Source organism: Glossina fuscipes, unplaced genomic scaffold (genome assembly GCF_014805625.2).
Source record: "Glossina fuscipes isolate IAEA_lab_2018 unplaced genomic scaffold, Yale_Gfus_2 61344, whole genome shotgun sequence".
NCBI lineage: Eukaryota > Metazoa > Arthropoda > Insecta > Diptera > Glossinidae > Glossina > Glossina fuscipes.
The window spans coordinates 134,462-156,848 of NW_024003562.1; the positions used below are offsets into that span (position 1 = coordinate 134,462).

At 35.5% G+C, this 22,387-nt stretch overlaps 1 protein-coding gene across 7 annotated transcripts in view; it reads left to right on the plus strand.

Moving 5' to 3' along the window:
* LOC119643583 (muscarinic acetylcholine receptor M3) overlaps positions 1-22,387 on the plus strand; it is a 101,518-nt gene that overhangs the window by 51,436 nt on the left and 27,695 nt on the right. For 4 of the 7 annotated variants that reach the window (XM_038042970.1, XM_038042964.1, XM_038042969.1 and 1 more), the window contains exon 2: positions 20,665-22,117. In XM_038042970.1, the coding sequence (XP_037898898.1) occupies positions 20,815-22,117 (1,303 nt within the window). In that variant the 5' untranslated portion in view covers positions 20,665-20,814. The remainder of the gene's footprint in view (positions 1-20,664; positions 22,118-22,387) is intronic. The other 3 variants (XM_038042965.1, XM_038042966.1, XM_038042968.1) reach the window with 3 other exon arrangements.

Below are 22,387 nucleotides of genomic sequence, written 5' to 3' on the forward strand. Positions count from 1 at the left end.
AATCTCTATTTAACAAGAACAATTCAATGTGCTAGCTTTTGCATATTGAAGTAACTGTTAATATACAAACATGACAACAACTGTAAATATAGAATATTAGAGATCGTCATTTATGCGTTCGTGCGTGTAGTATATTCACGTGTGTGTTAGTTAAACAACAAAAGATTTCATATACCATCCCTAGCATAGTGGCGGAGCTGCTAATAAGCAAGTGAAATTTTAGGTACATGATTTAGCCTCAGACAGCAATAAGTGCAAACCAGAAGACTGTTATTAAACAGTTATTGTTCAAGTGTCTAAAGATGTTGGACAATTGCAGGATATTTTTAATGGCTCTCTCTCAGGTTATTGCAACGATTTTCCTTAAAAACGTTGTAATCTCTTGAAAATATGCGATTTTCTTTTGGAAAATTGTCTTATGCCAATGGTAGTGAAACCAGTTTCAATTGAATTATTGAATGATAATATTTCATATTCTCTTAAAAAGCTAATGAAAAGTTTAAAGCCGTCTTATAAGGAAGTATTTGCTAATATACATCTGTTGCTCGATTGTTTGAGAAATATAAATGTTAATGTATTTGCTGAACAGCATGTTTTTACCATTATTGGAGGCCAAATCAAGGATCGTCTCTTAAAGCTAATTGCTGATGAATGTGTAATGGATTCTGTACAAGCGACGATGGATGATTGTCATAAATCAACATTAGTGCAGGATGTTTTAAGATTTGAGCAAACATTGATCGACAAATTCTTTATTCATCCCGAAATAGGTTGTACACTAACTAATTTTACAAAAAAATTCGAGCAATTATGTCGTAATAGATTCAAAATTAAATGTATTTTTCTTAGAAATTTTTGGTGTCCGTTTTCTTAAAACCAAAATCAGTTGTATTTGGAAGCCAGGGTAATTCAATAACCCCCCATTCTCAGTGGTGGTTGAGAATAAACCAATACCGTCGCCTCCCGTGGAAGAAGACTTCCTCGACGCGGCGCGGACGTCGGCGGAATATCTCCTGCATGTCCTTTTGCAGCTGTATGGTGGCTTGCTGCGCTGATCGAGACATGGTGCTCAACAGTCGTGAGACCGGTTGGCCCTTTGGGCTCGTGGCCGTTGGCATGGTGCCGTTGGGGTGAGACTTGGCGGCCAGGGGCGGCCGGTCGTGGTTGTTTTCCCTCGGCTGTGCCTCAACAGGCGTACTTTCCCTTCTTCGCTAGCCCGTACAAATTTCTAAAGGCTGGGGTTAGTAGCTTATGCCGACATGTTTATTTTACTTGTTAATGTTCATTAGCTGATATATATAATTTTTCTTTTGAAGTTGTCATTCAAACTTCGCTTATTATTTGCTTGTGTATCATTTTATCTTTTCACTTTTTCTTTTGAAAATGGTTTGCTTTCTTGACTAATTACACAATACAATTTTATGAAATGTTTAAATTATGAATACGGAGTTGCAGTACTTGTTTGAAAAAATTAAATCTATTTTGGTAATTTTCGGTCAGTATGTTGACCAACCACATATGCAGCTTTATGTTTGTGCTTTAGATGATTTGCCACGATCTTTAGGACCGCGCTGTTAGAGAAGAGTTTCCATCAAATTTTGAACCATGGTCTACGGTCCTACTAGGTGGTTATCACTTCTTCGCCCGTATTTTGATTTTAAAGATTTTGAAAATAGTTACAGGGCTGGTTGTAACTCTGTTTTTATAACAGCAGGGCTTTCAGAAGTAGTCTACCGGTTTTCGAGGATGATCGAAATTTATTTTGACGGGGAGTAAGTACGGTTATCCCTATGGTACAGCTTATGTTGCTGGATAACACCTGTTTATTCAAAAATTCCCTTCTATTGCAATGGCTTTAGAGAATTTTGTTTTTAATTTCGTAGAGAGCTAATTAACCGATAAGATAGCAGAGCTTGGTTGGTTGCAAGCAGATTAATACTAAACATTACAGAAACGTTTGCAGTCAGGCCAGAGTACTTGCAATAAGTTCTAGAACTTGTCAACTGTTCTTTTCCAAACATTTCTCCAGATTGCCATTCAGCCATTTTTGGAGCACACGTAGCTTTACTGTACTATGTGAAGTTTCTAAAAATTAGAGATCGAAATACATTCTTATCTTGAAAAGGGACTTTTAACCCGCCCTTTGTATCTTAGCCTTATTGCAAAGACGTTGCTCGACCGATTTTTTTCTATCAATTTAATTGTTACGGCAGATCTATTATTATTAGAACACAGCATAGAACACTGCTCTTGCTGTAAGTATCGTGGTTAATTGTGTTAATGGTGAAGTTGATTCATCATTCCTAGTTGGCTTTAATGTCTCTGGTAAAGTGCCAGGCACTCCTTTCTCTTATGTGTACCGCAGTATAGAGCCGATTGCTTTATTCTCTGTAACGTTTCAAGAATGCAACCTATGCACGGATGTTCTTGGTTATATTTACCTTTCTTTTTGTTCGCATGTTTTCCGGCCTGGCTCGTCGGATGTGGTGTGTCCAAATAAAATGCATTCAGATACGTGCTAGGTTCTTCCTTCGCTACAATATTTCATTATTTTAAATAAAACATGCTTACTAAACCATTTTGAAAACTTTTGACTAATTTAATCCATGCCCTAACCATATTTCTTTTACTTCGCCCCTCCGTCATCCACAGGAAGTCTTACCAGTGATTTAACTTTTAATAATAATACATTTCTTTTTTTTATTTTCCAACGAGAGTGTTATAATGTTTTAATTCAATATTTCAAAACAAAATTTTCAAAATGAACAATGGTTATTCATCAATTTTATAAATAAACTTACCAAAACTAACAAGCACGTAGATGCGCATCGCCGTAGCTAAAAGGTTTATTAACAAATTATAAGTTTTAAAATTAAACCTCTTAGAGATACCCCGCACAAACCGGTGTGAAGAGGAATGCTCCTTTAACGTTTTACTGATTCTTTCGTGTTTTACACTCCTTCTTTTACATTAGCTTGTCAATTTTTCCCCTTTCTTTTTTTCTTATTTTTTTTTTTTTTAGGCTTTGAAATTTTCTTCCCTTTTTATAAGACACAATCCTTAAAAATGTACGAAGACATTGTTTGTCGGGTTTTTTTTTTATAAAAAATTAGAAAACTCTTATATTGATCCCTTGTTTAACATAAATAGCTATCTTTTCTTTAATTTCAATTAATCTCTTTTTATTTAAAGGTCTCCCGTACAACGCAGCCGACCAACAATTTAGCTAAATCAATTTACACCTTTCTTTTTTAAAAGTTTTCTCCTTCTCATTTGCATTAATGAACTGCACATTCATCCTCCAATTTTTAATGGCCACAACCGAGTGATCGTTGATTCCTGCACTCTGACGCGAACGTTAGTTCTTCTTGATTTTCGTTCTTTTTCTTTTTGCACTTTTGTATTACTTCAAAATTCCTTGACCTTAGTGATCTTGTGCTTTTGCATGTGAACAATGAATAGCGTTCCAATTATTCCGGCTTTACTAAAATTATCAAAGCCTTTTCAGTTTGCAATTTTTCATATTTCTCCAATAAAAACTTTTCGGAATTTATACTTTCTCTAATTCTTATAAATTCACTTTCATTATCATTCACAGAAATTGTTTGTCTTGAAGTAGCGATAGCACAGCATGTCTTTTAATTTTATTCCAAAAAAATTTACAAGCAAAATTCTAACGACAGCCGCCTTTTTTCCTCGTTTTTTCTTTTTTTCTTTTTGCTTTCAAAGTTGCCAAAGTTTCTTTTTTTTACGCACCGCATGTCGCTTTTTCAAAGTTGCCAAAGTTTGCCTTTTCGTTTTTTTCCCCCTACTACAGTGTCTATTACATCTCCCATAAAAACGACACTTTTGGTTAAAGTAGACGACAAGTTCCAGCTTTGTCTGCAAATTTTTGCACTTTACAACAGTTTCAAAAATATATAAACGCAGAGAAATCGGAATAAATCGACTCGGAATACTAAAGATGCGCTTGACTATCTCAACTCATCATCTAAGACTGAATTTCTTGATTATGATTACTCAGCTTCAGCGATGTTACAAATGAAACAAAAAAATTAATGTTTTTCCAGTCTCCGAATGTATTTGAAAATGAACAAAAACCAACCAGAATGTGTCTGAATATAAATTACATATATTTGTTAATAGCAGTAAACAAAAGCTAAGAAAAATTCTCTCCGCAACATTCTTATTTTGTTTTTGTTTATATTTGACACGTGTGTCAGCACACTACGTGGAATGTTTTACTAGAAACACCTGTATCATAACGATTCTCTGATGAAATGATAAGTATTTATTATTATTATTATTATAAATTTAGCCAGAGAATGAATTCTAAGACTAAAGTCTTAAAGCACTAGCAGCTAAGACTTTCGGCTTTATTAAAAACTCTACCGCACTTGAGGTTTGAAACCCAAGACCATTGAGTTGCTAGTGGAGACTCTTGCCTACTCGGCCACTCAGGCGGATTAAATAATAAGTAATATATATAAGTATAACCAGACTTTATCTTTTTCTGGGGAAACATGTTGTACATTCTCTCAATAAATACGGTGCAATCCGCTGAGCTACATGCCTGTACACCTACATAGTTATTTTATTTCTACCATAAATATGCTGGACATGCAGACAATTTCATACATGTTTATGTACAGAAATATTCCAGACCATAAATGTCCCCGACCATAAATTTCCCCAACAATGCAATTTTATACATGCTTATATACATTTATACATAAACGTGAATCCCGTCCGCACGCACAACTTTTAATTGGTTCAATTTCATAAATTAAATAAATAAATAACAATATTACATATAAATAAATAATAAATAAATAAAACTGCGTTTGCATTACAACTTTTGGTTTGGAAACATGACTATCATCGCCTTAAAAAATATCATAACACCTCACATAGTTTTTGAAGCGTACAAATATGGAAAAAAGTTTTTTGCGCTGATCGATCGGAACAGACGAATTAGAGGACCTGCTTGTACTTTTTTGATAGGAAGTGACGTTAATAAAAAAAAAATTCTTAATGAGTTTATAAATCTTTTACAGGTTAGGATATCCATTTAATAACATAGCGAACTAACTCAATTCACTATCTCCAAATCTCTGTGCCAACTATATATCGACATCGCATTTCTTATACCAACTGCTATCCCTATACAAACAGGGGTCTATATGATGTTATTTGTTCAACGTTGTTTTTTTGGTGTTTCCAATCCTAAATGTATTGTAACTCGAATATTAAGATTTCCTGTTTTTATTGAGACCACCCTTTATTCTATTCTTGCAACTACATTAAGAAATTAGCCGGGGCTACGTGTATATAACATTGGAAGTTGAAGGTTATACATGTTTTCAATCATCCAAACTCGTTAATAAATATAAACATATAATATTATAAATAAAAATCGATTTGATTTTATTTATGAAACTATGCTTAGCAATTTTAAGCATAATATTTAGAAACAGTTTGTGGAGGATCTACGAGAAGTAAGCACATAAGCTTTAGCTTTACTATCGTTTAAGCTTAACAACAAATATATCAGTACCTTCAAAATGTCTTTTATTTGAAAAAGTAACTCTTCAGCGGGATGTTGACGCAATTTATCTAAAACTGCTCTCTTCCAGTCCTCCAAGAAGCTGATATTCATATCTTTATCATTAAAACGCTTTACAGATATTTCAATTTCTCGAAGTTTCTGAAACAATTCAGAGTTATGTTCATATTTCAATTGCATTAACCGTTTGAGTACCAGACGGTTTTGAAAAAACACTGTCGAAAAATCCCAAGCAGCGCGATCGCGCTGTTATGTCGAGAAAACCCAGCACATTTCGGGCATTGTCGACAACTGACGGTGCCTTACGTATTGTCGAAGTCGAGCGCAATACAATTACAATAGTACTATAGTAGTGCAATAATATATTGCAAAATAAAGAGTCTGGCAACTCTCTCGCGCGGTATAGTCGTCTATATTTTGTTTCGGCAATAATGGTTTCTCGGAACGGAGTAGAAATCTCGGCTCCTTGTGGGAAAAGTTTGAGCTAATTAAGTCTAGGTTTGATGAGCGTCGTTTTTTTGGGCACTCATCTTCTACTCGCAGCGTAGCGTGTGGGACGTCACCTCTGGGTGTCTCGAAATCTGATTCGTTGGTTCCGTCGGTTTTAAGCTACGCCGAAGTGGCAAGGGTATCTCCGTCCAGAGCCGCCACTCACTGTAATCAAGCGCCATCGCCTAAAAGTAATGAAGTGAAAAATAAATCATTCTCTCCCCCTGGCTGTTTGCGTGTGAACGCTGGTCACCAGACTGGGCAAGTTACACAAGCTGCCTGTTCCAAGTAATGACATTTGCTTGACGGCAGTTCCTCCCAGAAAAGCTATATTTGTGTCAAGACTGGCACCTGCAACATCGGTGGATAACATAAAAAGTTATCTGGCGGCGAAAATCCCATCAATCAACTTAAAGCGCGTTAGCATCTTCAAAATGGCTGAAAACAGCGATATGTTCTTAAACAAACCACTGTGGCTACTAGGATCCTTAATTAAGGAATTTATCCCTCGAGATCGTCCCCGTAATACCAAAGCAATAGTCTTGTCGCCTTCAAAAAACTAAATGTTTATTCAGGCCCATTATCTCTCATTTATCAAAATGTTAGGGGCCTAAATTCAAAAATTCGTTCTACTTTTCTAAATTCAGTGAGCGCGGAGTTTTTCTGCTTCGCCTTCACTGAAACTTGAAGGTATCGCAGACAACATATTTAATTGTGCTTGACATTACGAACAGGAATACTTTTTTTTGACTTCACGGATAGGGTATTGCAAGTTCAGCTTAGTCCCCATCCCTAAATAACGGATAGGACTAGTTAACTTTACAGATAGAGGCGATAAAAACGAATAAAATGTAGGTAGGGACGGACGAGTAGCTCTATTAGCACAAGATTGGCTGCTGTAACACCGGTTGCGTACTTTGTTTTTGCAGATTCTCTCGGTGCGTACAAAACGCGGAAAATAATTCCAAACAATAATTCCTTCTACAAAGATCGCTTACCGTTTGCGGTAAAATCTGATTGTAAATACCCTATGTAGTTATATTCATCGTAAGCAATAGATACATAAATTAACAAAAATCCGAAGTTAAAAGAATTTTTATATAAATTTTCATGGAAAGGGACTTCCTGGGTAACCCTGAGTATACCCCGAAAAGAAGATATATATAAATACAAATATGCATATATATATGTATATCTTTAGCTGAATCTGTGAACAGTACCATCTATAGCGGTTTTATTTTCAATCACCTTACGAGTGTTGCTGTCTTTTCGACATCTTTTAATCTATCAAGCACTTCTTATTTAAATTTGCGCGATATGAGTAATTCTTCTTACAGACCTGTATCCACAAAGCAATACGAACGCCAAAAAATAAAATTATAAATGCATACGCCTTTACAGATGAGGGCTCATCCATGATTGTAATAGAAGAAACAGGAAGAGCCAGCCCCTATGTCTAAGGGAGTCTAAGCTAATCTTAGGCAAAAAGTAAAAAGTTTTGTTTCCTTGTTAGTTTATGAGTTTTCTCTAGCCCTCAGTCTTTTAAAAAAATTTGTTTTCCAAAGAAAAGATACTCACTGAAATTCCCTTACTGATATGTTCCTATCTGACATGTTAAATTTCCCTGTCAGCTAACAATAGCAGTAGCTAGCAGTAGCTGCAGTGGATGCAGTTCGTCAATTGAATGTTACTGACTGTCACAATCTAAGGCCTAATTTTTATTTTACTCTTACTAGTCCTTTAATCTGTTTAATTTTTTTTTTTTTTTTAAATTATAAAAATTCCATTTTTAATTCATAACGCGAAATTCGGCGATTCTTCAAAAAAGTGAGTTGAATTATATTGTTAACTAAATTAGTTATTTAATATTAAAATTTTAATTCACTTTTTTTTACATAAACAAATATAAGTGATTTTATCTTTTACACAATTGTCATTATATTAATTATTCATACCGATTATTTTTAATATTAAAATGTTTGTTAACTAATTTAGTTTGTTTGTTACTGGCTGGCGAAGTAGGTTTACTCATTACACGCTCACTCACACACACTTCCAATTACAACACATAACAATTATAAAAATTCTCTAGGGCTAATTTATCGTATGGACTCCCCAATCACGGCGAGCAAGTCAAATTTTGTTAGAAGCCCTTCGAGTATGCTACATACTTCGTCTTGCAATCGCCCCCTTGAGCTTCTTGGTAGGATGATTATTTATATATTTATTTTGCATGAACCATTAGCTATTATAAAGCTAATCCAAAAATATAAATATATAACAATATAAATATACAGCAAACTCTACCAAACCTAAAAAGAATGTAAAATACGTATAATATAGTGACACATCCGCTTGAGTGGCCGAGCCGACCAGAGTCTCTCACAGTGGTCGTCGGCTCAAATCTCAACTGCGGCAGAGTTTTTAATAAAGCCGAAAGCCTTTAGATGCTAGTGCTTTAGGACTTTAGTCTTAGAATTCATTCTCTGGCTAAATTATAAATAATAATAATAATATAGTGACAATACTTTGGCCGAAAATTTATTTCATTATAAACGATTATATTCAACTCAATATATTATTATTATTATTTTAATTTTAGACTAATGAAATGAATTCTTAGACTAAAAAAAAGACATTGAGCACTAGCAACACAGGCTATCGGCTCTAATTAAAAAAAAAATAATAATAAAATGTAAATTAGATAATGAGCTTAGTAGTATTAATAAAATAATGTATAGAATTGATATTCTGTTCTGAAGCTGATTGTAGAATGTTCAAAGGGTTAATCGTTCCAAATGCAATACTTCTAGCCAAGGAAAAGTTGAGGCAGTCGCAGAGAATGTGCTTTATAGTAAGAGTTTGTCCACAACAGCAGATCGGGGAAGAAGACTTCTTCAGGATCCATTGGTGAGTTGCAATTGTATTGCCAAGGCGAATTCTCGAGAATGTTTGGATCTTGGTTTTCTCAACATTTTTTGGATATAGAGGTGGAGTTAATTGAGGGTTAATGCAAGAGTAGTGTTGATGATGGTATTGTAAATTTCCCTCTGCAATTTTCTCTTTAACTTTTCTTCCAATGTATCTTTGAAGATCCAACTTTTCCATGACATCATCCATAATTAGAGGAGCAGAAGCAGCATACTTTGCCGTTCGATCAGCCTGCTCATTTTCCATTAAACCGATGTGACTTGGTACCCATAACATTTGAACTTTTCCGTCGGGTGTAGTAATTATATTCCTTAATTTGTTAATGGTGCTCCATCTCGAAGTCGAAGGGTTCCGAGTAGTTTGTAATACAGACAAACTGTCGGTAACAATGACGGTTTTGAGTTTGTTTTTATGGGCAAGGTTGGCAGCGTGAAGGATAGCTCTGGCTCTGGAAAGTTGAAGTACTGTCGCGAAATATGTGGTTGAGAAGAACCCGTCCTGTAGCATCTACCACCGCACAAGCTGGAGGCAGACCAGGAGATTTTGAGCCGTCTGTGTACAAAATATTCCAACCAGTACTCTCCAATACTTGGGTTTTTGCAGCTATTACATTCCTGAAGACGTAATTTGGAGTATCTTCTTTCTTGTGCATAGACAGAGATGTCAAAAGAGCAGTCTCTCAAAATCCAGGGAGGTTTAACACCAAAAGAGCGGGAAATTTTTAAGGGAATGTTCAACCAGATGGATTAATTTCCCGGTATTTGCGTCGCGCTTCACCTATGCTACAATAATTTTCTGTTTTGATTTTTAGAATTTCACGCATTTGTATAAAACGTGGGCATTGTTTGTCTAACGCAGAGTGTTGATCGTTGCAATTTAAGCAGAAGCTACTCGTACAGTTTTCAGGATGTGGAGGAAGATCACAGTTAGTACAGGATGGAGGACTGGTGCATCTTTTTGCCGTATGACCCAGGCGTTGGCAGTTTTTACACCTCTTGGGATTTGGAATGTAGATTTCTACTTTACATTTGTACCAAGCTTCATCAACCGTTGCGGGTAGCCAATAGCGGTCAAAAGACAAAATAATTCTTCCTGTAGGGGAGCGGGTTTTTCCATCGTCATTTAATTTGGTGAATTTGTAGACTTCAGTCACTCCTTGACTGCCCATTTCGTTCACAATTTCATCTTCCGGCACATGCTTTAAGCATGGGGCATAAACTACGCCTTTAACCGAGTTCAGTTTGTCATGCATTTTAACGGATATAGCGCATAAATTTGCTAATGATTTAGACTTTATGAGCTTCTCGGTTGCGCTCGGTTTCCCAGCCAGGACAAGTAACTTTCCATCGCGTAAAATCGATATAGAGTCTATATGCGTTGTAATGCAATCTAGTGTTTTTTTAATAGCGAAAGGGCTGATTTGCGAAATTGTTATGGAGGGATCAGTTGGAGAAATCACAACATATTTTTTGTCGATAGGAATGATGCTACTGGTTGGGAACACCGGAAATTCTGAATTTTTAATTTTTTTCCTTTGAGGGGATACGTCTGCTAATAGATGAAATCTATTTGAGTTTATATCAGGCGGCCACGGGGCCATTATGCCTTATGGTTGACTCTTATTTAATAAATTGGGAAATAACCACTCACTTGAAAAGGTTTGGAACTGCTGAGGATAATGGCAATTGTTTTCAATATTTTATTTTTTTTTTATGGTTTTTGTTTTTTTGATTTTTTTTATTATATTTGTAGAAAAAGAAAGCAAATATCGTATCTGCGACAATCAGTTTTTGCAAAAGCACAGAGTACACACGAGTTAAATACACAAAACCACCAAAAAACACCGAAAACAATTAAAAAATCGCAAAAAGAAAACACGCACTACTCAGAACACAAGTCGATAACGAATGTCCTTTTTATATCTAATATTATACCGTCCAAAGAGACGTCATAGTAACCAATTTTTGTGCGTACTATGTGAGTAGTATATATATGGGGGAACGTCGACGCGAATTTTAGCCCGCAACAAAAAAGGGCCTTTTTTTTTTGTTTGTTTTTTTGCTCATCGAAATTTTTCGGCCTTTCCGTATAGTAATATATATATGGGGGAATAATGTCCGCACACTTCCCCGCTTAAAACGCCACACATGCCCGGTTTCACACGCACGCACACAGTTCGCCTAACTGCCCGGTATGCGAGGATATGGAGGAGGACACAGAACATGTAATGTTCTACTGCAGCAGGTTCGAGAATGGGCGGCCTCAAGTGCCACCTAACGAGATAACAAGCGCAATGGTTGGCAGTGCAGCAGCCTGGAACGCCGTAGACGCATTCGCCAGCAATACTCTCGTGGAGTTGCGGCGATTGGAGAGGCAACGGGTGGAGAGCAGAGGGAGTGGAAGCCGATAGTGCATTCCACTGAGGTTCCACCATCAGGAGCGTGCCAGCGACAAACAGCCCCCGCGAAGTAATACCTAACGGTGGTCCCGCAGGGGAGAGTGGTAGACGAAGTGTGTGTGGGGGGTAGTTTTTTTTTTTAACACACACGCACACACACAACACCATCTCTCACGTCTACTACATATTCCACCTGACACTCCACTTACCCTCACAAGACGAATTCCAACGCCAACGATCACATTTCATAATGTCCCTCCCTCTCCGATTACACTCCCCCATATGACGTTAACAAACACTTATCTCCCATAAATCTTACCTCCATTACACACATCCTCCTACACAAACGAAAAACCTATCCTCCACATGAATTATTTATTATTCCCTTCACAAACGTACATGAAAAAAGAAGCACGATCGTGCATGCACATGTCTACACATTCACACAAACACTTCTCTTCATTACACGCATCTTAATGACCAAACCAAAACACGATTTCTTCAAGAACACACATTACTTACGATTCCGATAATAAAAAAATATCACAAAAGAAACACGATCGTGCATGCATGCCTCTACAAAAATTCCCACGAACACATCTTTTCATTACACACATCTTAATCACCAAACCAAAAAGGATTCTTTCAAGGACGTACTTTATTTACGATTCCGATAACAAAGAAAAAATATATATAAAAAAAGGGACACGGTCTTCCTCAAACATGTCTACACAAATTTCCACGAAGAAAAAAATTAAGTGCACTCTTGGTGATGCGACTATTTCACCATATCGCATTTCAGAACACTTACACGTCTCATGATTCTTCCTCATTACTATTTTTTATTATCACTATTTCCATTAGTATAAATACCCCGCTGAGAATGGAAAACGAACTAGTATTATGGTGCATTATAAATGATAAAAAGAAAAAGGTCAAACGGTATTTATGACCACACTTCAAAGTATTTATAGAGAAAAATAAAAGACAGATGGAATTTTACAGATAACGCTTGAAGGTAAGTTCACCAACATTTCTATCCTATATAAGCAGAGTTTTCTCTTCAGTTACTTTCAAAAATACTAAAACCAGCAAACCATTAAAAGGAACAAATACAAAAAATAAAAATGGAACCTAACACACGTAAGTGCACTTTTTGCCATGAGACAGTTGGCAATTTACTGGAGCATTACTGCCCAGAATTTGCAAGAGCTTGTCAAATAAGTTTGCAGCAAGCTGATTCCTTGAACAAAGGAAAAATTGGCGACCGGCAAACAAGGTGTAATTTCTGTGGTGTGGTTGTAACCGTACACGCGTTATTCCATACCCATTTATGCAAAGAGTTCGTGGCAGGCTGTGAAACAGCATTTAAAGAAAACCAGCCTCCTACTTCCAGTATGAATAACGGACCGTCCACAAGCAACGCCGGTAAGCGTAAAGCAGTGTTTGGAGCTAGCACCAAGAAGAAAGTTCCTGCCAGTGAGGTTTATTACGAGCCCTGCCAAGTTTTTATGATGCAGACAAAGTACAAAAACCATTTGAGGACCAACAAGCACAAAGAGAAGGCAGCTGTGCTCTTAAAAGAAAATGTGTTCATCACATCTCCGCCGACATCGGAAAATGTGATACAATATAAAATCGTCAGCGACTCGAGGGATGAGATTGTAATAAACAAATTTTTGAATGATATTCGCACATTTATACACGAGCAAATTCAAATCAAATTAGATGAATTTGGCTCTGTAAAATTCAACTTGAGGCTTTTTGGAGATTACGTGAAGGGCTTCGAAACAGAAATGGTGATAACACTGAAACATTTCTCAACGAAATTCGTTGCTGCAAGAGAAAACAGTGAAGTTGACGATAAGATTGACGAGCTTTTTATTGAGCTTAAAAGAGCAACTGGAGAATACCAGGAACGAGATAGCGGTTGGGCGATAGCAGAATTTAAATTCTGTGAATTAACCATTTGTAAGTTGGAATCCATTCCTGTGGGTTCACATGTACCATTGCCGATTAGTATATTCACTAAAAAGGCTACAATTAATGTGAAAAATGCTGATGCCTAGTGTTTCAAATGGTGCATATTAGCGGCTATCGCTTACAAGTTCGACAAACCGCTGGGAGACGAATTACGCAGATTAACTCACACGAGCTATTATAAAATCGGAAGTATTCGCGAGATAGTCATTAAATTTTGAAATATTCGGATTGACTTTTATGGATTAAAATTCCCTATAACCAACTGCGACATCAATCGGTTTGAGCAGAATAACAAAGACTTTAGTATAAATACATATGATTGCTACGTTCCAAGGGTACATGGAAAGTGGTTGGTCCGGCAAGAGCCACAAAGGAACCTAAAAGTTTGCATATCAACTTGCTAACTGTTTATAACGAAACGACTAAGCAATATCATTGTTGCCTTATTACCAACATGCAGAGATTGGTAAAAACTCAATACACGCGAAATCATACATCAGGACAGTTTTGTGATTTGTGTCAAACGTTTTACACCATGACTGGAACCCGCCATAAGGAAGGTTGCACCAAAGTGAAAAGTGTATTTCCATCAGCGGGAACAGTAACCAAATTCAAAAATATGGAGAAGAAGTTGTCGCCGCCAATAATCATATATGCTGATATAGAGGCTGTGCTGAAGCCAATAGAAGTTCTTAACAGGAGCCAAGTGACGAGAACAATTCAAAAGCATCAAGCGTGCGCAGTGTCTTATTATGTTAAACATGCGTATAACGAAGAGTGTGATGAACAGTATACTTTTGTTGGTGAGTATATAACAAATGTTTTTTTGTTTTTCATTTAAGTAACTAATTGAATCTGGTTATTTATTTCTTATTTTTATTAGGAGAAACCTGCATAGCTGAATTTCTTGGTCATTTGCAGCGGAAAATGGACGACCTGTATCAATTGTACTGGACGAATTCCGCAATCCCTAAAGAACTATTGCAAAATTAGCAACCAACAGAGAGTGAAAACACTGAATGCTACGCCTGTGAGGAAATAATTTTAGGATATAAAGATAAGTACTATAATTATTTTACAGGGGAATTTGTGGGGTTCATTCATAGGGAATGTAGGAAATGTTTTCAATTTAAGCTACCCTACTTCCCTGTTATCTTCCATAATTTAAGTAGGTATGATAGCCATCTCTTTATCACACAGTTACGGTCGAATTTGTCGGTTATACCTTGTAATAAAGAATTATATATTTCAATTACGAAGAGAGTAATGGAAGGGAATAAGATAAAATATTTATTGAATTTTGTAGATTCTAATAGATTCTTAAACTCTAGTTTGGAGAAATTGGCCAAATATTTGCAACCTAGTCAGTTTAAAGTGTTAAAGAAAGCATTTAAAAATCCGGAAAAATTTGCGTTGATGAGTCGTAAGGGTGTCTTTCCGTACGATTATGTAAGCGATATTAAGAAGCTTGATGATCCAATTTTACCAAGCCGAGAGTGCTTGTATAATTATTTGTCCGATCGAGAATGTAGTGAGGCTGACTACAATTTCGCGCGGACAGTGTGGGACGCATTCAAATGTCAGACCCTTATAGATTATACGGTTCTATATCTCGAAAGCGATGTATTAATACTAACTGATGTTTTCGAGAATTTCAGGATCTTATGTTTAGAAATATATAAACTAGATCCTTGCAATTATGTTACAGCACCATCTCTTTCGTGGGATGCCATGCTGAAATATACTAAAGTTGAAATGGAACTAATTGTGGATCCTGAAATTCATACGTTTTTAAAAACTAGTATTCGAGGTGGTATTACTCAATGCAGCCAAAGGTTGTCCGAGTCAAATAATAAGTTTAATGAAAATTATGATGAAAGCAAGCCTGAAAATTATTTGGTCTATATGGATGCAAACAATTTGTATGGATGGGCCAAATCTCAAAAACTTCCATATGCAAACTTCCAATTTTTAAGCGAAAGTGAGGTAAAAGATTTTGATATTTACTCCACTAGAATGTATGAAAAGTGAATTAGATTTATTTGCGCCACATCCTATACAAAGCAGCATTCTAAATACAGAAGAAGTCTCATATAATCCTATTCAATCCTTAGACAATCCTAGCTGCATAGAATTTCTCTGTCTTGGTAATGGCGATACATATCGAGACCTTTGTAGCGTTTATTTAAAGTTGGTTGTTCAATTGAAGAATAAAGATAATTCTGATGTTACTGGAGATAAATGTGGCGTTGTAAATAATCTTCTGCATTCCATGTTTCGAAGCGTATCGGTATATTTAAATAACGTATTGGTTTCGCAAAGTGACAACAATTATCACTACAGATCATACATACAAACTCTACTCAATTATGGCACTGATGCAGGTCGAACTCATTTATCATGTTCTGGATGGTATCCAGATTACTACACCGGCGAAATATTTCATGATGGTAAAAAACAATTAACCGAATTGTTTGATAAGAGTAACAAAGTTTAATTGTTCGGAAAGCTGCAGGCAGATATTGTTAATTAGCCTAAACTCTTGCTTAATAATGTTGATTTGCGTACTATATTTAATTTGGAAAAATCATCATTTTATTTGATGCAAAATCCTACTTAGGAAAAGCAGCTTAATATGTTGGAAGCACAATTGTTTATCAATTACATTCCCATTAATCTTGGTATACTGGTTGCTCGTCATAAAATTTAAAAAACAAAAATAGCTTCACATACATTTAACAAAGTAAAAGTTAAAACATTTACTCTCTATCCTGAAAACCATATCCTATCGTTAGGTAATGTCGTCATAGGATAACTTACAAAATTTTTTGCTTCTGTGTGGTTTACAATAGCGCTTATTCACCCGCTCGAACAACGATCCCTTCAAGTTCAAGCATTTTTATTTGCGAAGGTTTAATTTTTCAGCCAATGGTGTTCAAATTTCTGCTCAACGACTCGAATTCAATTACTCCGCAGAAAAATGAAGATCAAACAGAGCTTAAAGCATGCCATTTCAATCAGCTGGGATCGCTCACTCATCTTGCAGAAACGTTTTGATGATAGCTGTTTTATACTAGCGTTTGACATCTCCAGTGATCATTGCAATAACGATTTGTGTACTAACATTTTAAGACAAGGAAACATACGCCTTGAAGGCAAATTTGCTCGGCCATTATCATTAGCCGTAATTTGCAAAGTTTACTGCGGGTAGCATTCGATGTTAGAGATAGATAAAAAGAAAATTGTGAAAATTAAGCTTCAAAATGAATACGATACAAATACATAAAGCACTCAAGGCAAATCTCTCCGCAAAGAAGTATTTTCAAGGTGTTTTCCCAGCTAATAATTTATCATCGAAAGTGAGTTCTAAATCTGCTTTTATAATAACAAATAAAGACTACTCTAATCAACCTAGAGAACATTGGGCTGATTTTGCTTTAAGTCAAAATCAGGACCGTAATATTTTGGTTCATGTGTTCAAAGACCATAGAAAAAAAAATTTTCCAATTTTTTAAATAGAAACTGCGATACCTATGTATATAACAAGCAGCAACTCCAAGAATACTCTTCAAACACTTGCGGAAATTATGCTTTATAGCTTATATAAGAGTCAATGAAAGAGTTAAACTGCTTATCTCAAAGCTGACTGCAGCTTTGATGATAAGAAAATACTCAAACTATGTAAAAAAGAGTTTTTAATAAAATAAATTAAAATTTCATTTTAGATATCAAATTCTTTATTTTCATTTGGAATAAACTCAAAAATAGGGGCATTAGCTATAGATTTGTCTCTTCCCCGAAAGATAATATGTTGGATATTATTTTCCTTTAACTTTTTATACGGATTCTTGGATGGGAATACTTGACTAAGACACTTCGGAAGAAATATCCAGAGTAACTTTCCCTCTGGTGATCCCAAATAAAGGGCAATCTTTTCTCCATATTGTGTTGCTTTTGCCTTACATCCGACTATTTTATAAGATGCATCAGTTGATAACTCATTTACCTTTGCGTATCCTTGTCCTGATGTTTTCCATGCGTCATTCAGAGTCTGCAGAAAGGTCTATTAAAAACATTTAAAAAAATTATAAAATTTTTAGAACGATTATATGAAATATATTTCTTTTGTTTCTTGTTTCTTACCATGGCTTTTGTTGTATTGATGTTTTAGTTCTTTTTTCAATCACGAGTTTGAAGCTACTAACTAAAATTCAGTCTATAATTTATTTTTATAGATTTCTGGTCACATTGGCTGTAGTTATTAGAAGAATAAAAATAAAACATAAGTTTAATTATTATTTATTTGTTTAATACTTTATTGTAGTAAACTATCCAAATTAATGTTAGAAATTTCATTATTGAAACTATCGTCTAAAAGTCTGTTGTAGTCCGTAACTGTAGGTGTATTAATATTTAAGAGTTGGTCATTGAAGCTATCATTGAAATAATGATCATAGCTTTCAATTGGATCGGAAAGTGTTTCAGTTTGATATCTGAGGTCGTAATTCGGAGTCTCGCTTTGAAGGAATTGGTCCATTTCATTATTCGCCATGAAAATTGATTGGGAGACGGTTGCCCAATTAAACTCCGACCCTTCAGAAATTTGAGCAACTTGAAGAGACGAGATTGGATTATATGTACTAGCTTGTGTTGATACAAAAATTTCCAGATGGTCCTCATTATCATCAGAAAGTGAAATAATCTCTGAAGTTTGTGACGGTAAAAACATTACTGAGTCCAATGTCATCTGAGAATTGTAATTTTCAGTCATCATCATTTCCGCAGTAGATTGATTCTCGTATTCCGTTGATAATATTGATGATAATAATGGTGATATGCTATTGTTGTTCCTCGGTTCCATGTTAATTTTTTCTATTCTTATTTAAAGTAATTAACTCACTAACCGATTTGCTGGTTTTAGTATTTTTGAAAGTAACTAAAGAGAAAACTCTGCTTATATAGGATAGAAATGTTGGTGAACTTACCTTCAAGCGTTATCTGTAAAATTCCATCTGTCTTTTATTTTTCTCTATAAATACTTTGAAGTGTGGTCATAAATACCGTTTGACCTTTTTCTTTTTATCATTTATAATGCACCATAATACTAGTTCGTTTTCCATTCTCAGCGGGGTATTTATACTAATGGAAATAGTGATAATAAAAAATATAAATGAGGAAGGATCATGAGACGTGTAAGTGTTCTGAAATGCGATATGGTGAAATAGTCGCATCACCAAGAGTGCACTTAATTTTTTTCTTCGTGGAAATTTATGTAGACATGTGTATGGACGACCGTGTCCCTTTTTTTATATATACACTTTTTTTTTTGTTATCGGAATCGTAAATAAAGTACGTCCTTGAAAGAATCCTTTTTGGCTTGGTGATTAAGATATGTGTAATGAAGAGATGTGTTCGTGGGAATTTTTGTAGAGGCATGCATGCACGATCGTGTTTCTTTTGTGATATTTTTTTATTATCGGAATCGTAAGTAATGTGTGTTCTTGAAGAAATCGTGTTTTGGTTTGGTCATTAAGATGCGTGTAATGAAAAGAAGTGTTTGTGTGAATGTGTAGACATGTGCATGCACGATCGTGCTTCTTTTTTCATGTACGTTTGTGAAGGGAATAATAAATAATTCATGTGGAGGATAGGTTTTTCGTTTGTGTAGGAGGATGTGTGTAATGGAGGTAAGATTTATGGGAGATAAGTGTTTGTTTACGTCATATGGGGGAGTGTAATCGGAGAGGGAGGGACATTATGAAATGTGATCGTTGGCGTTGGAATTCGTCTTGTGAGGGTAAGTGGAGTGTCATGTGGAATATGTAGTAGACGTGAGAGATGGTGTTGTGTGTGTGCGTGTGTGTGGATCCGGGCATGTGTGGCGTTTTGAGCGGGGAAGTGTGCGGACATTATTCCCCCATATATATACTACTATATGGAAAGGCCGAAAAATTTCGATGAGCAAAAAAAAAAAAAAAAAAAGCCCTTCTTTGTTGCGGGCTAAAATTCGCGTCGACGTTCCCCCATATATATACTACTTATGTGGGCTTTTAATTTAGTCTTAAAATCGGACAAAATTAGCGAAAGGTAAACAGAAAATAGCGAATCGAAAAGAAAACATATGAAACTGTTCGCAAATCAAATCTAGACGCAAAAATAGACACAAAAGACACAAAGGCAGACACAAAATATCGAATCGAAAAGAAAACATATGAAATTGTTCGCAGATCAATGCTAGACACAAAGGTAGACACAAAATAACGAATCGAAAAGAAAACATATGAAATTGTAACACCTCGGTTTCTTCTAGTTGACATAGCAAGTGTTAACGGATGGTGGCTAATAAAAAAGTAGACTATTTAGAAAGAGTTGCCGTATTGGTTCGAGTAGCTATCATATGTTATACTCTAGCACTAGGCTAGATTATAGTTACCTGAAAGCAACTACTTCTTCAATTTTATTAATGCAACAAGAGGCAAACTTCTTAAGAATCGTAAAGACTTCACTAAATTCGTAAATACTAAACGAAAAGTAGGATTACGTTCCGTTATGAGCTTTGAAAATTTCGAATCATCCGACGAGTCTGTAATTACTGACTTCTTGCGGATTATTTTTGTGAAATCTACCTATGTCCAAATATTTCGCCTGGTAATTACCAGTTTTCGATAAGTTCTTTTGATATATTTCTGCCTATGTCCTACACTGAAGAAGAAGCGCGGCCAATTTTGAAACCTTCTAACTACCCTGACATTGATGGTGTTCGATATGCTATCCTCCAACATTGTTCTGATTTGCTACGTCCTTTCCTTACACACATTTTTAATGTTTGTTTGATAAAAGGACAACTTATTGAGAATTATAAAGGAATTGCTAAACTGGGGAATGTGCAAAACGTTTTGCGATCTGGATATGTCCATTTTTTCCATTGATAAGATTAAAAGCATTATATTACGTAACTAACTGCTAAATATTTTCGATTCCTATACAATACACGTAAATGGAATCAAAATATGTCTTTATATTTGATTTTGTTTCTCATTTGCCACTATACTATAAGCCCATATTCATTCATCAATATATATCCCTTTATCTTAATTTATCTATATATTTTTTTTGTTTTCTACATTTTAAGTTATTTTGTGGCTTACATTCGCCTAATGATTTGTTCGCGGAATTTAATTGACTAATAAAAAAATAATAAATAAACTTTCAACAACTTTCAGCAACTTTCGTATATTTATGTTGGACGGTACCTATCCAAGAGTAATATATTTCTTCAAATATTTATTTCTTATAGACACTCACGGTCATGACCAGCACAACGAGCAACTGCGCCTTAAGATCCCCTTTATAAAATAAGGAAACCAAATTTCCGCCCAAAGCAGAAAACAAAAAGAGTTTAAGAGTTAAAAAAAAGTTATTATCTGACCATCAGGATTAGAATAAAATGGACTTGAACGAAAAGCGGGTTATGGGACGAACGTCAACAACAATTTGTGCGACAATTCCAGCTTCAGAAAGAAGCGAACTCTTGTGCAAAAGTTACTGTACGAATAATGTTAACGAATGCAAATGGTGGCATTCAGGAGAAGGAAGGGAAAATGATTGGATTTCTAACATGAAGCAACAATCAGATGGCCGACAAATAAATCAAATATACTTCAAAACTTTGCAATTTGAAGAGTCTGCGAAAATTCCAGTGAAGCCAGTGCGTAGGGATGCACAGCCAACTAACTTTAAACAAACATTTCTACGCATACATAAGACCTTCGAAAGCACTTCTAAAAGTAAGCTTTACAATTGCCGTAAGTTCAACGATTCAATGACTACGATTCTAGAACAAACGAAAATAAATTCATCTGAACTCCTTTTTCAAGCTGATAATGAAACAATTTTGCGATCAGATGATACTGGGATACGTTCAAGCATCACTTACAATTCTCAGCAGTCATTACCTTCGATGGATCAATATTGTTTCACGAATGTGAAACTTATAATGAACAATCCTTTCAAAGGGAGGGAAAATTTTCAATTGCATATCAAAGACGCAAAAAACTTAATGAGTAAAGAGTTTTATCAACAAGTTGAAAATTATAATTCTCTCGGCTGTAACAATAGCCATTTACGCGAAGTACAGTCAAAATCTCGATGTGAACCAAGACGGAAATATATAAGCTTATTTTGTGAGCAAAGTTTAACAACTAAGCCGTCATCTACGGTGATAAATACTATTAAATGCTTTCTACAGTCGTTGCCAAAAACAGTGGCCTCCACAACTCATGATTGGCTACCTGCATTAAGTAATCTGAACACCACAACACTATCATCGTCAACGCCAATATCAATCAATTCACAAGAGTCTCGGGTGCTGTCGAACACCTACACCAACTCGGTGATGATGAGCTCATGGACTGAAAATGCATATTCTTGGTATTTAGCTGCAACAAATTCAACGATTAATTTGTCTTCCGACAATTTACTTCTGCCGCTTGTAACCGGTGTGACTTTTGTTAATACCAGCATTTCTAATGACCTTATATCTCATTCTCCTAAAGGCTTCGATTGGAGTTTTTTATTTGTGACATTTTTTATATTTGCTGGTGGCGTGGGAAATATTCTGGTCTGCTTGGCAGTAGCTTTAGACCGACGTTTACAAAATGTCACCAACTACTTTTTATTCTCATTGGCCATAGCTGATCTTCTAGTTAGTTTGTTTGTAATGCCAATGGGCGCAATACCTACATTTTTAGGTGAGTGTATCCTTGTTGATTGAATTTGAAAACTTACATGCCTGCGGTAAACAAAAAAAATTCGAAAAAAATTTATTTTATTGAAAAGACTCGGTAATTTATATAATTTCCATGTTTCCCTGATGTTCTTTTATCTTTATAAAGGCATTTACATTCAATCACATTTACGCATTTCCATTCTAGGAAGCCCTGATAAATACAATATTGTTATAAAATTCGCTTTTCTAAGATACAGTTCGTATCATTGGATCGCGGATATTTTGGCCAAGA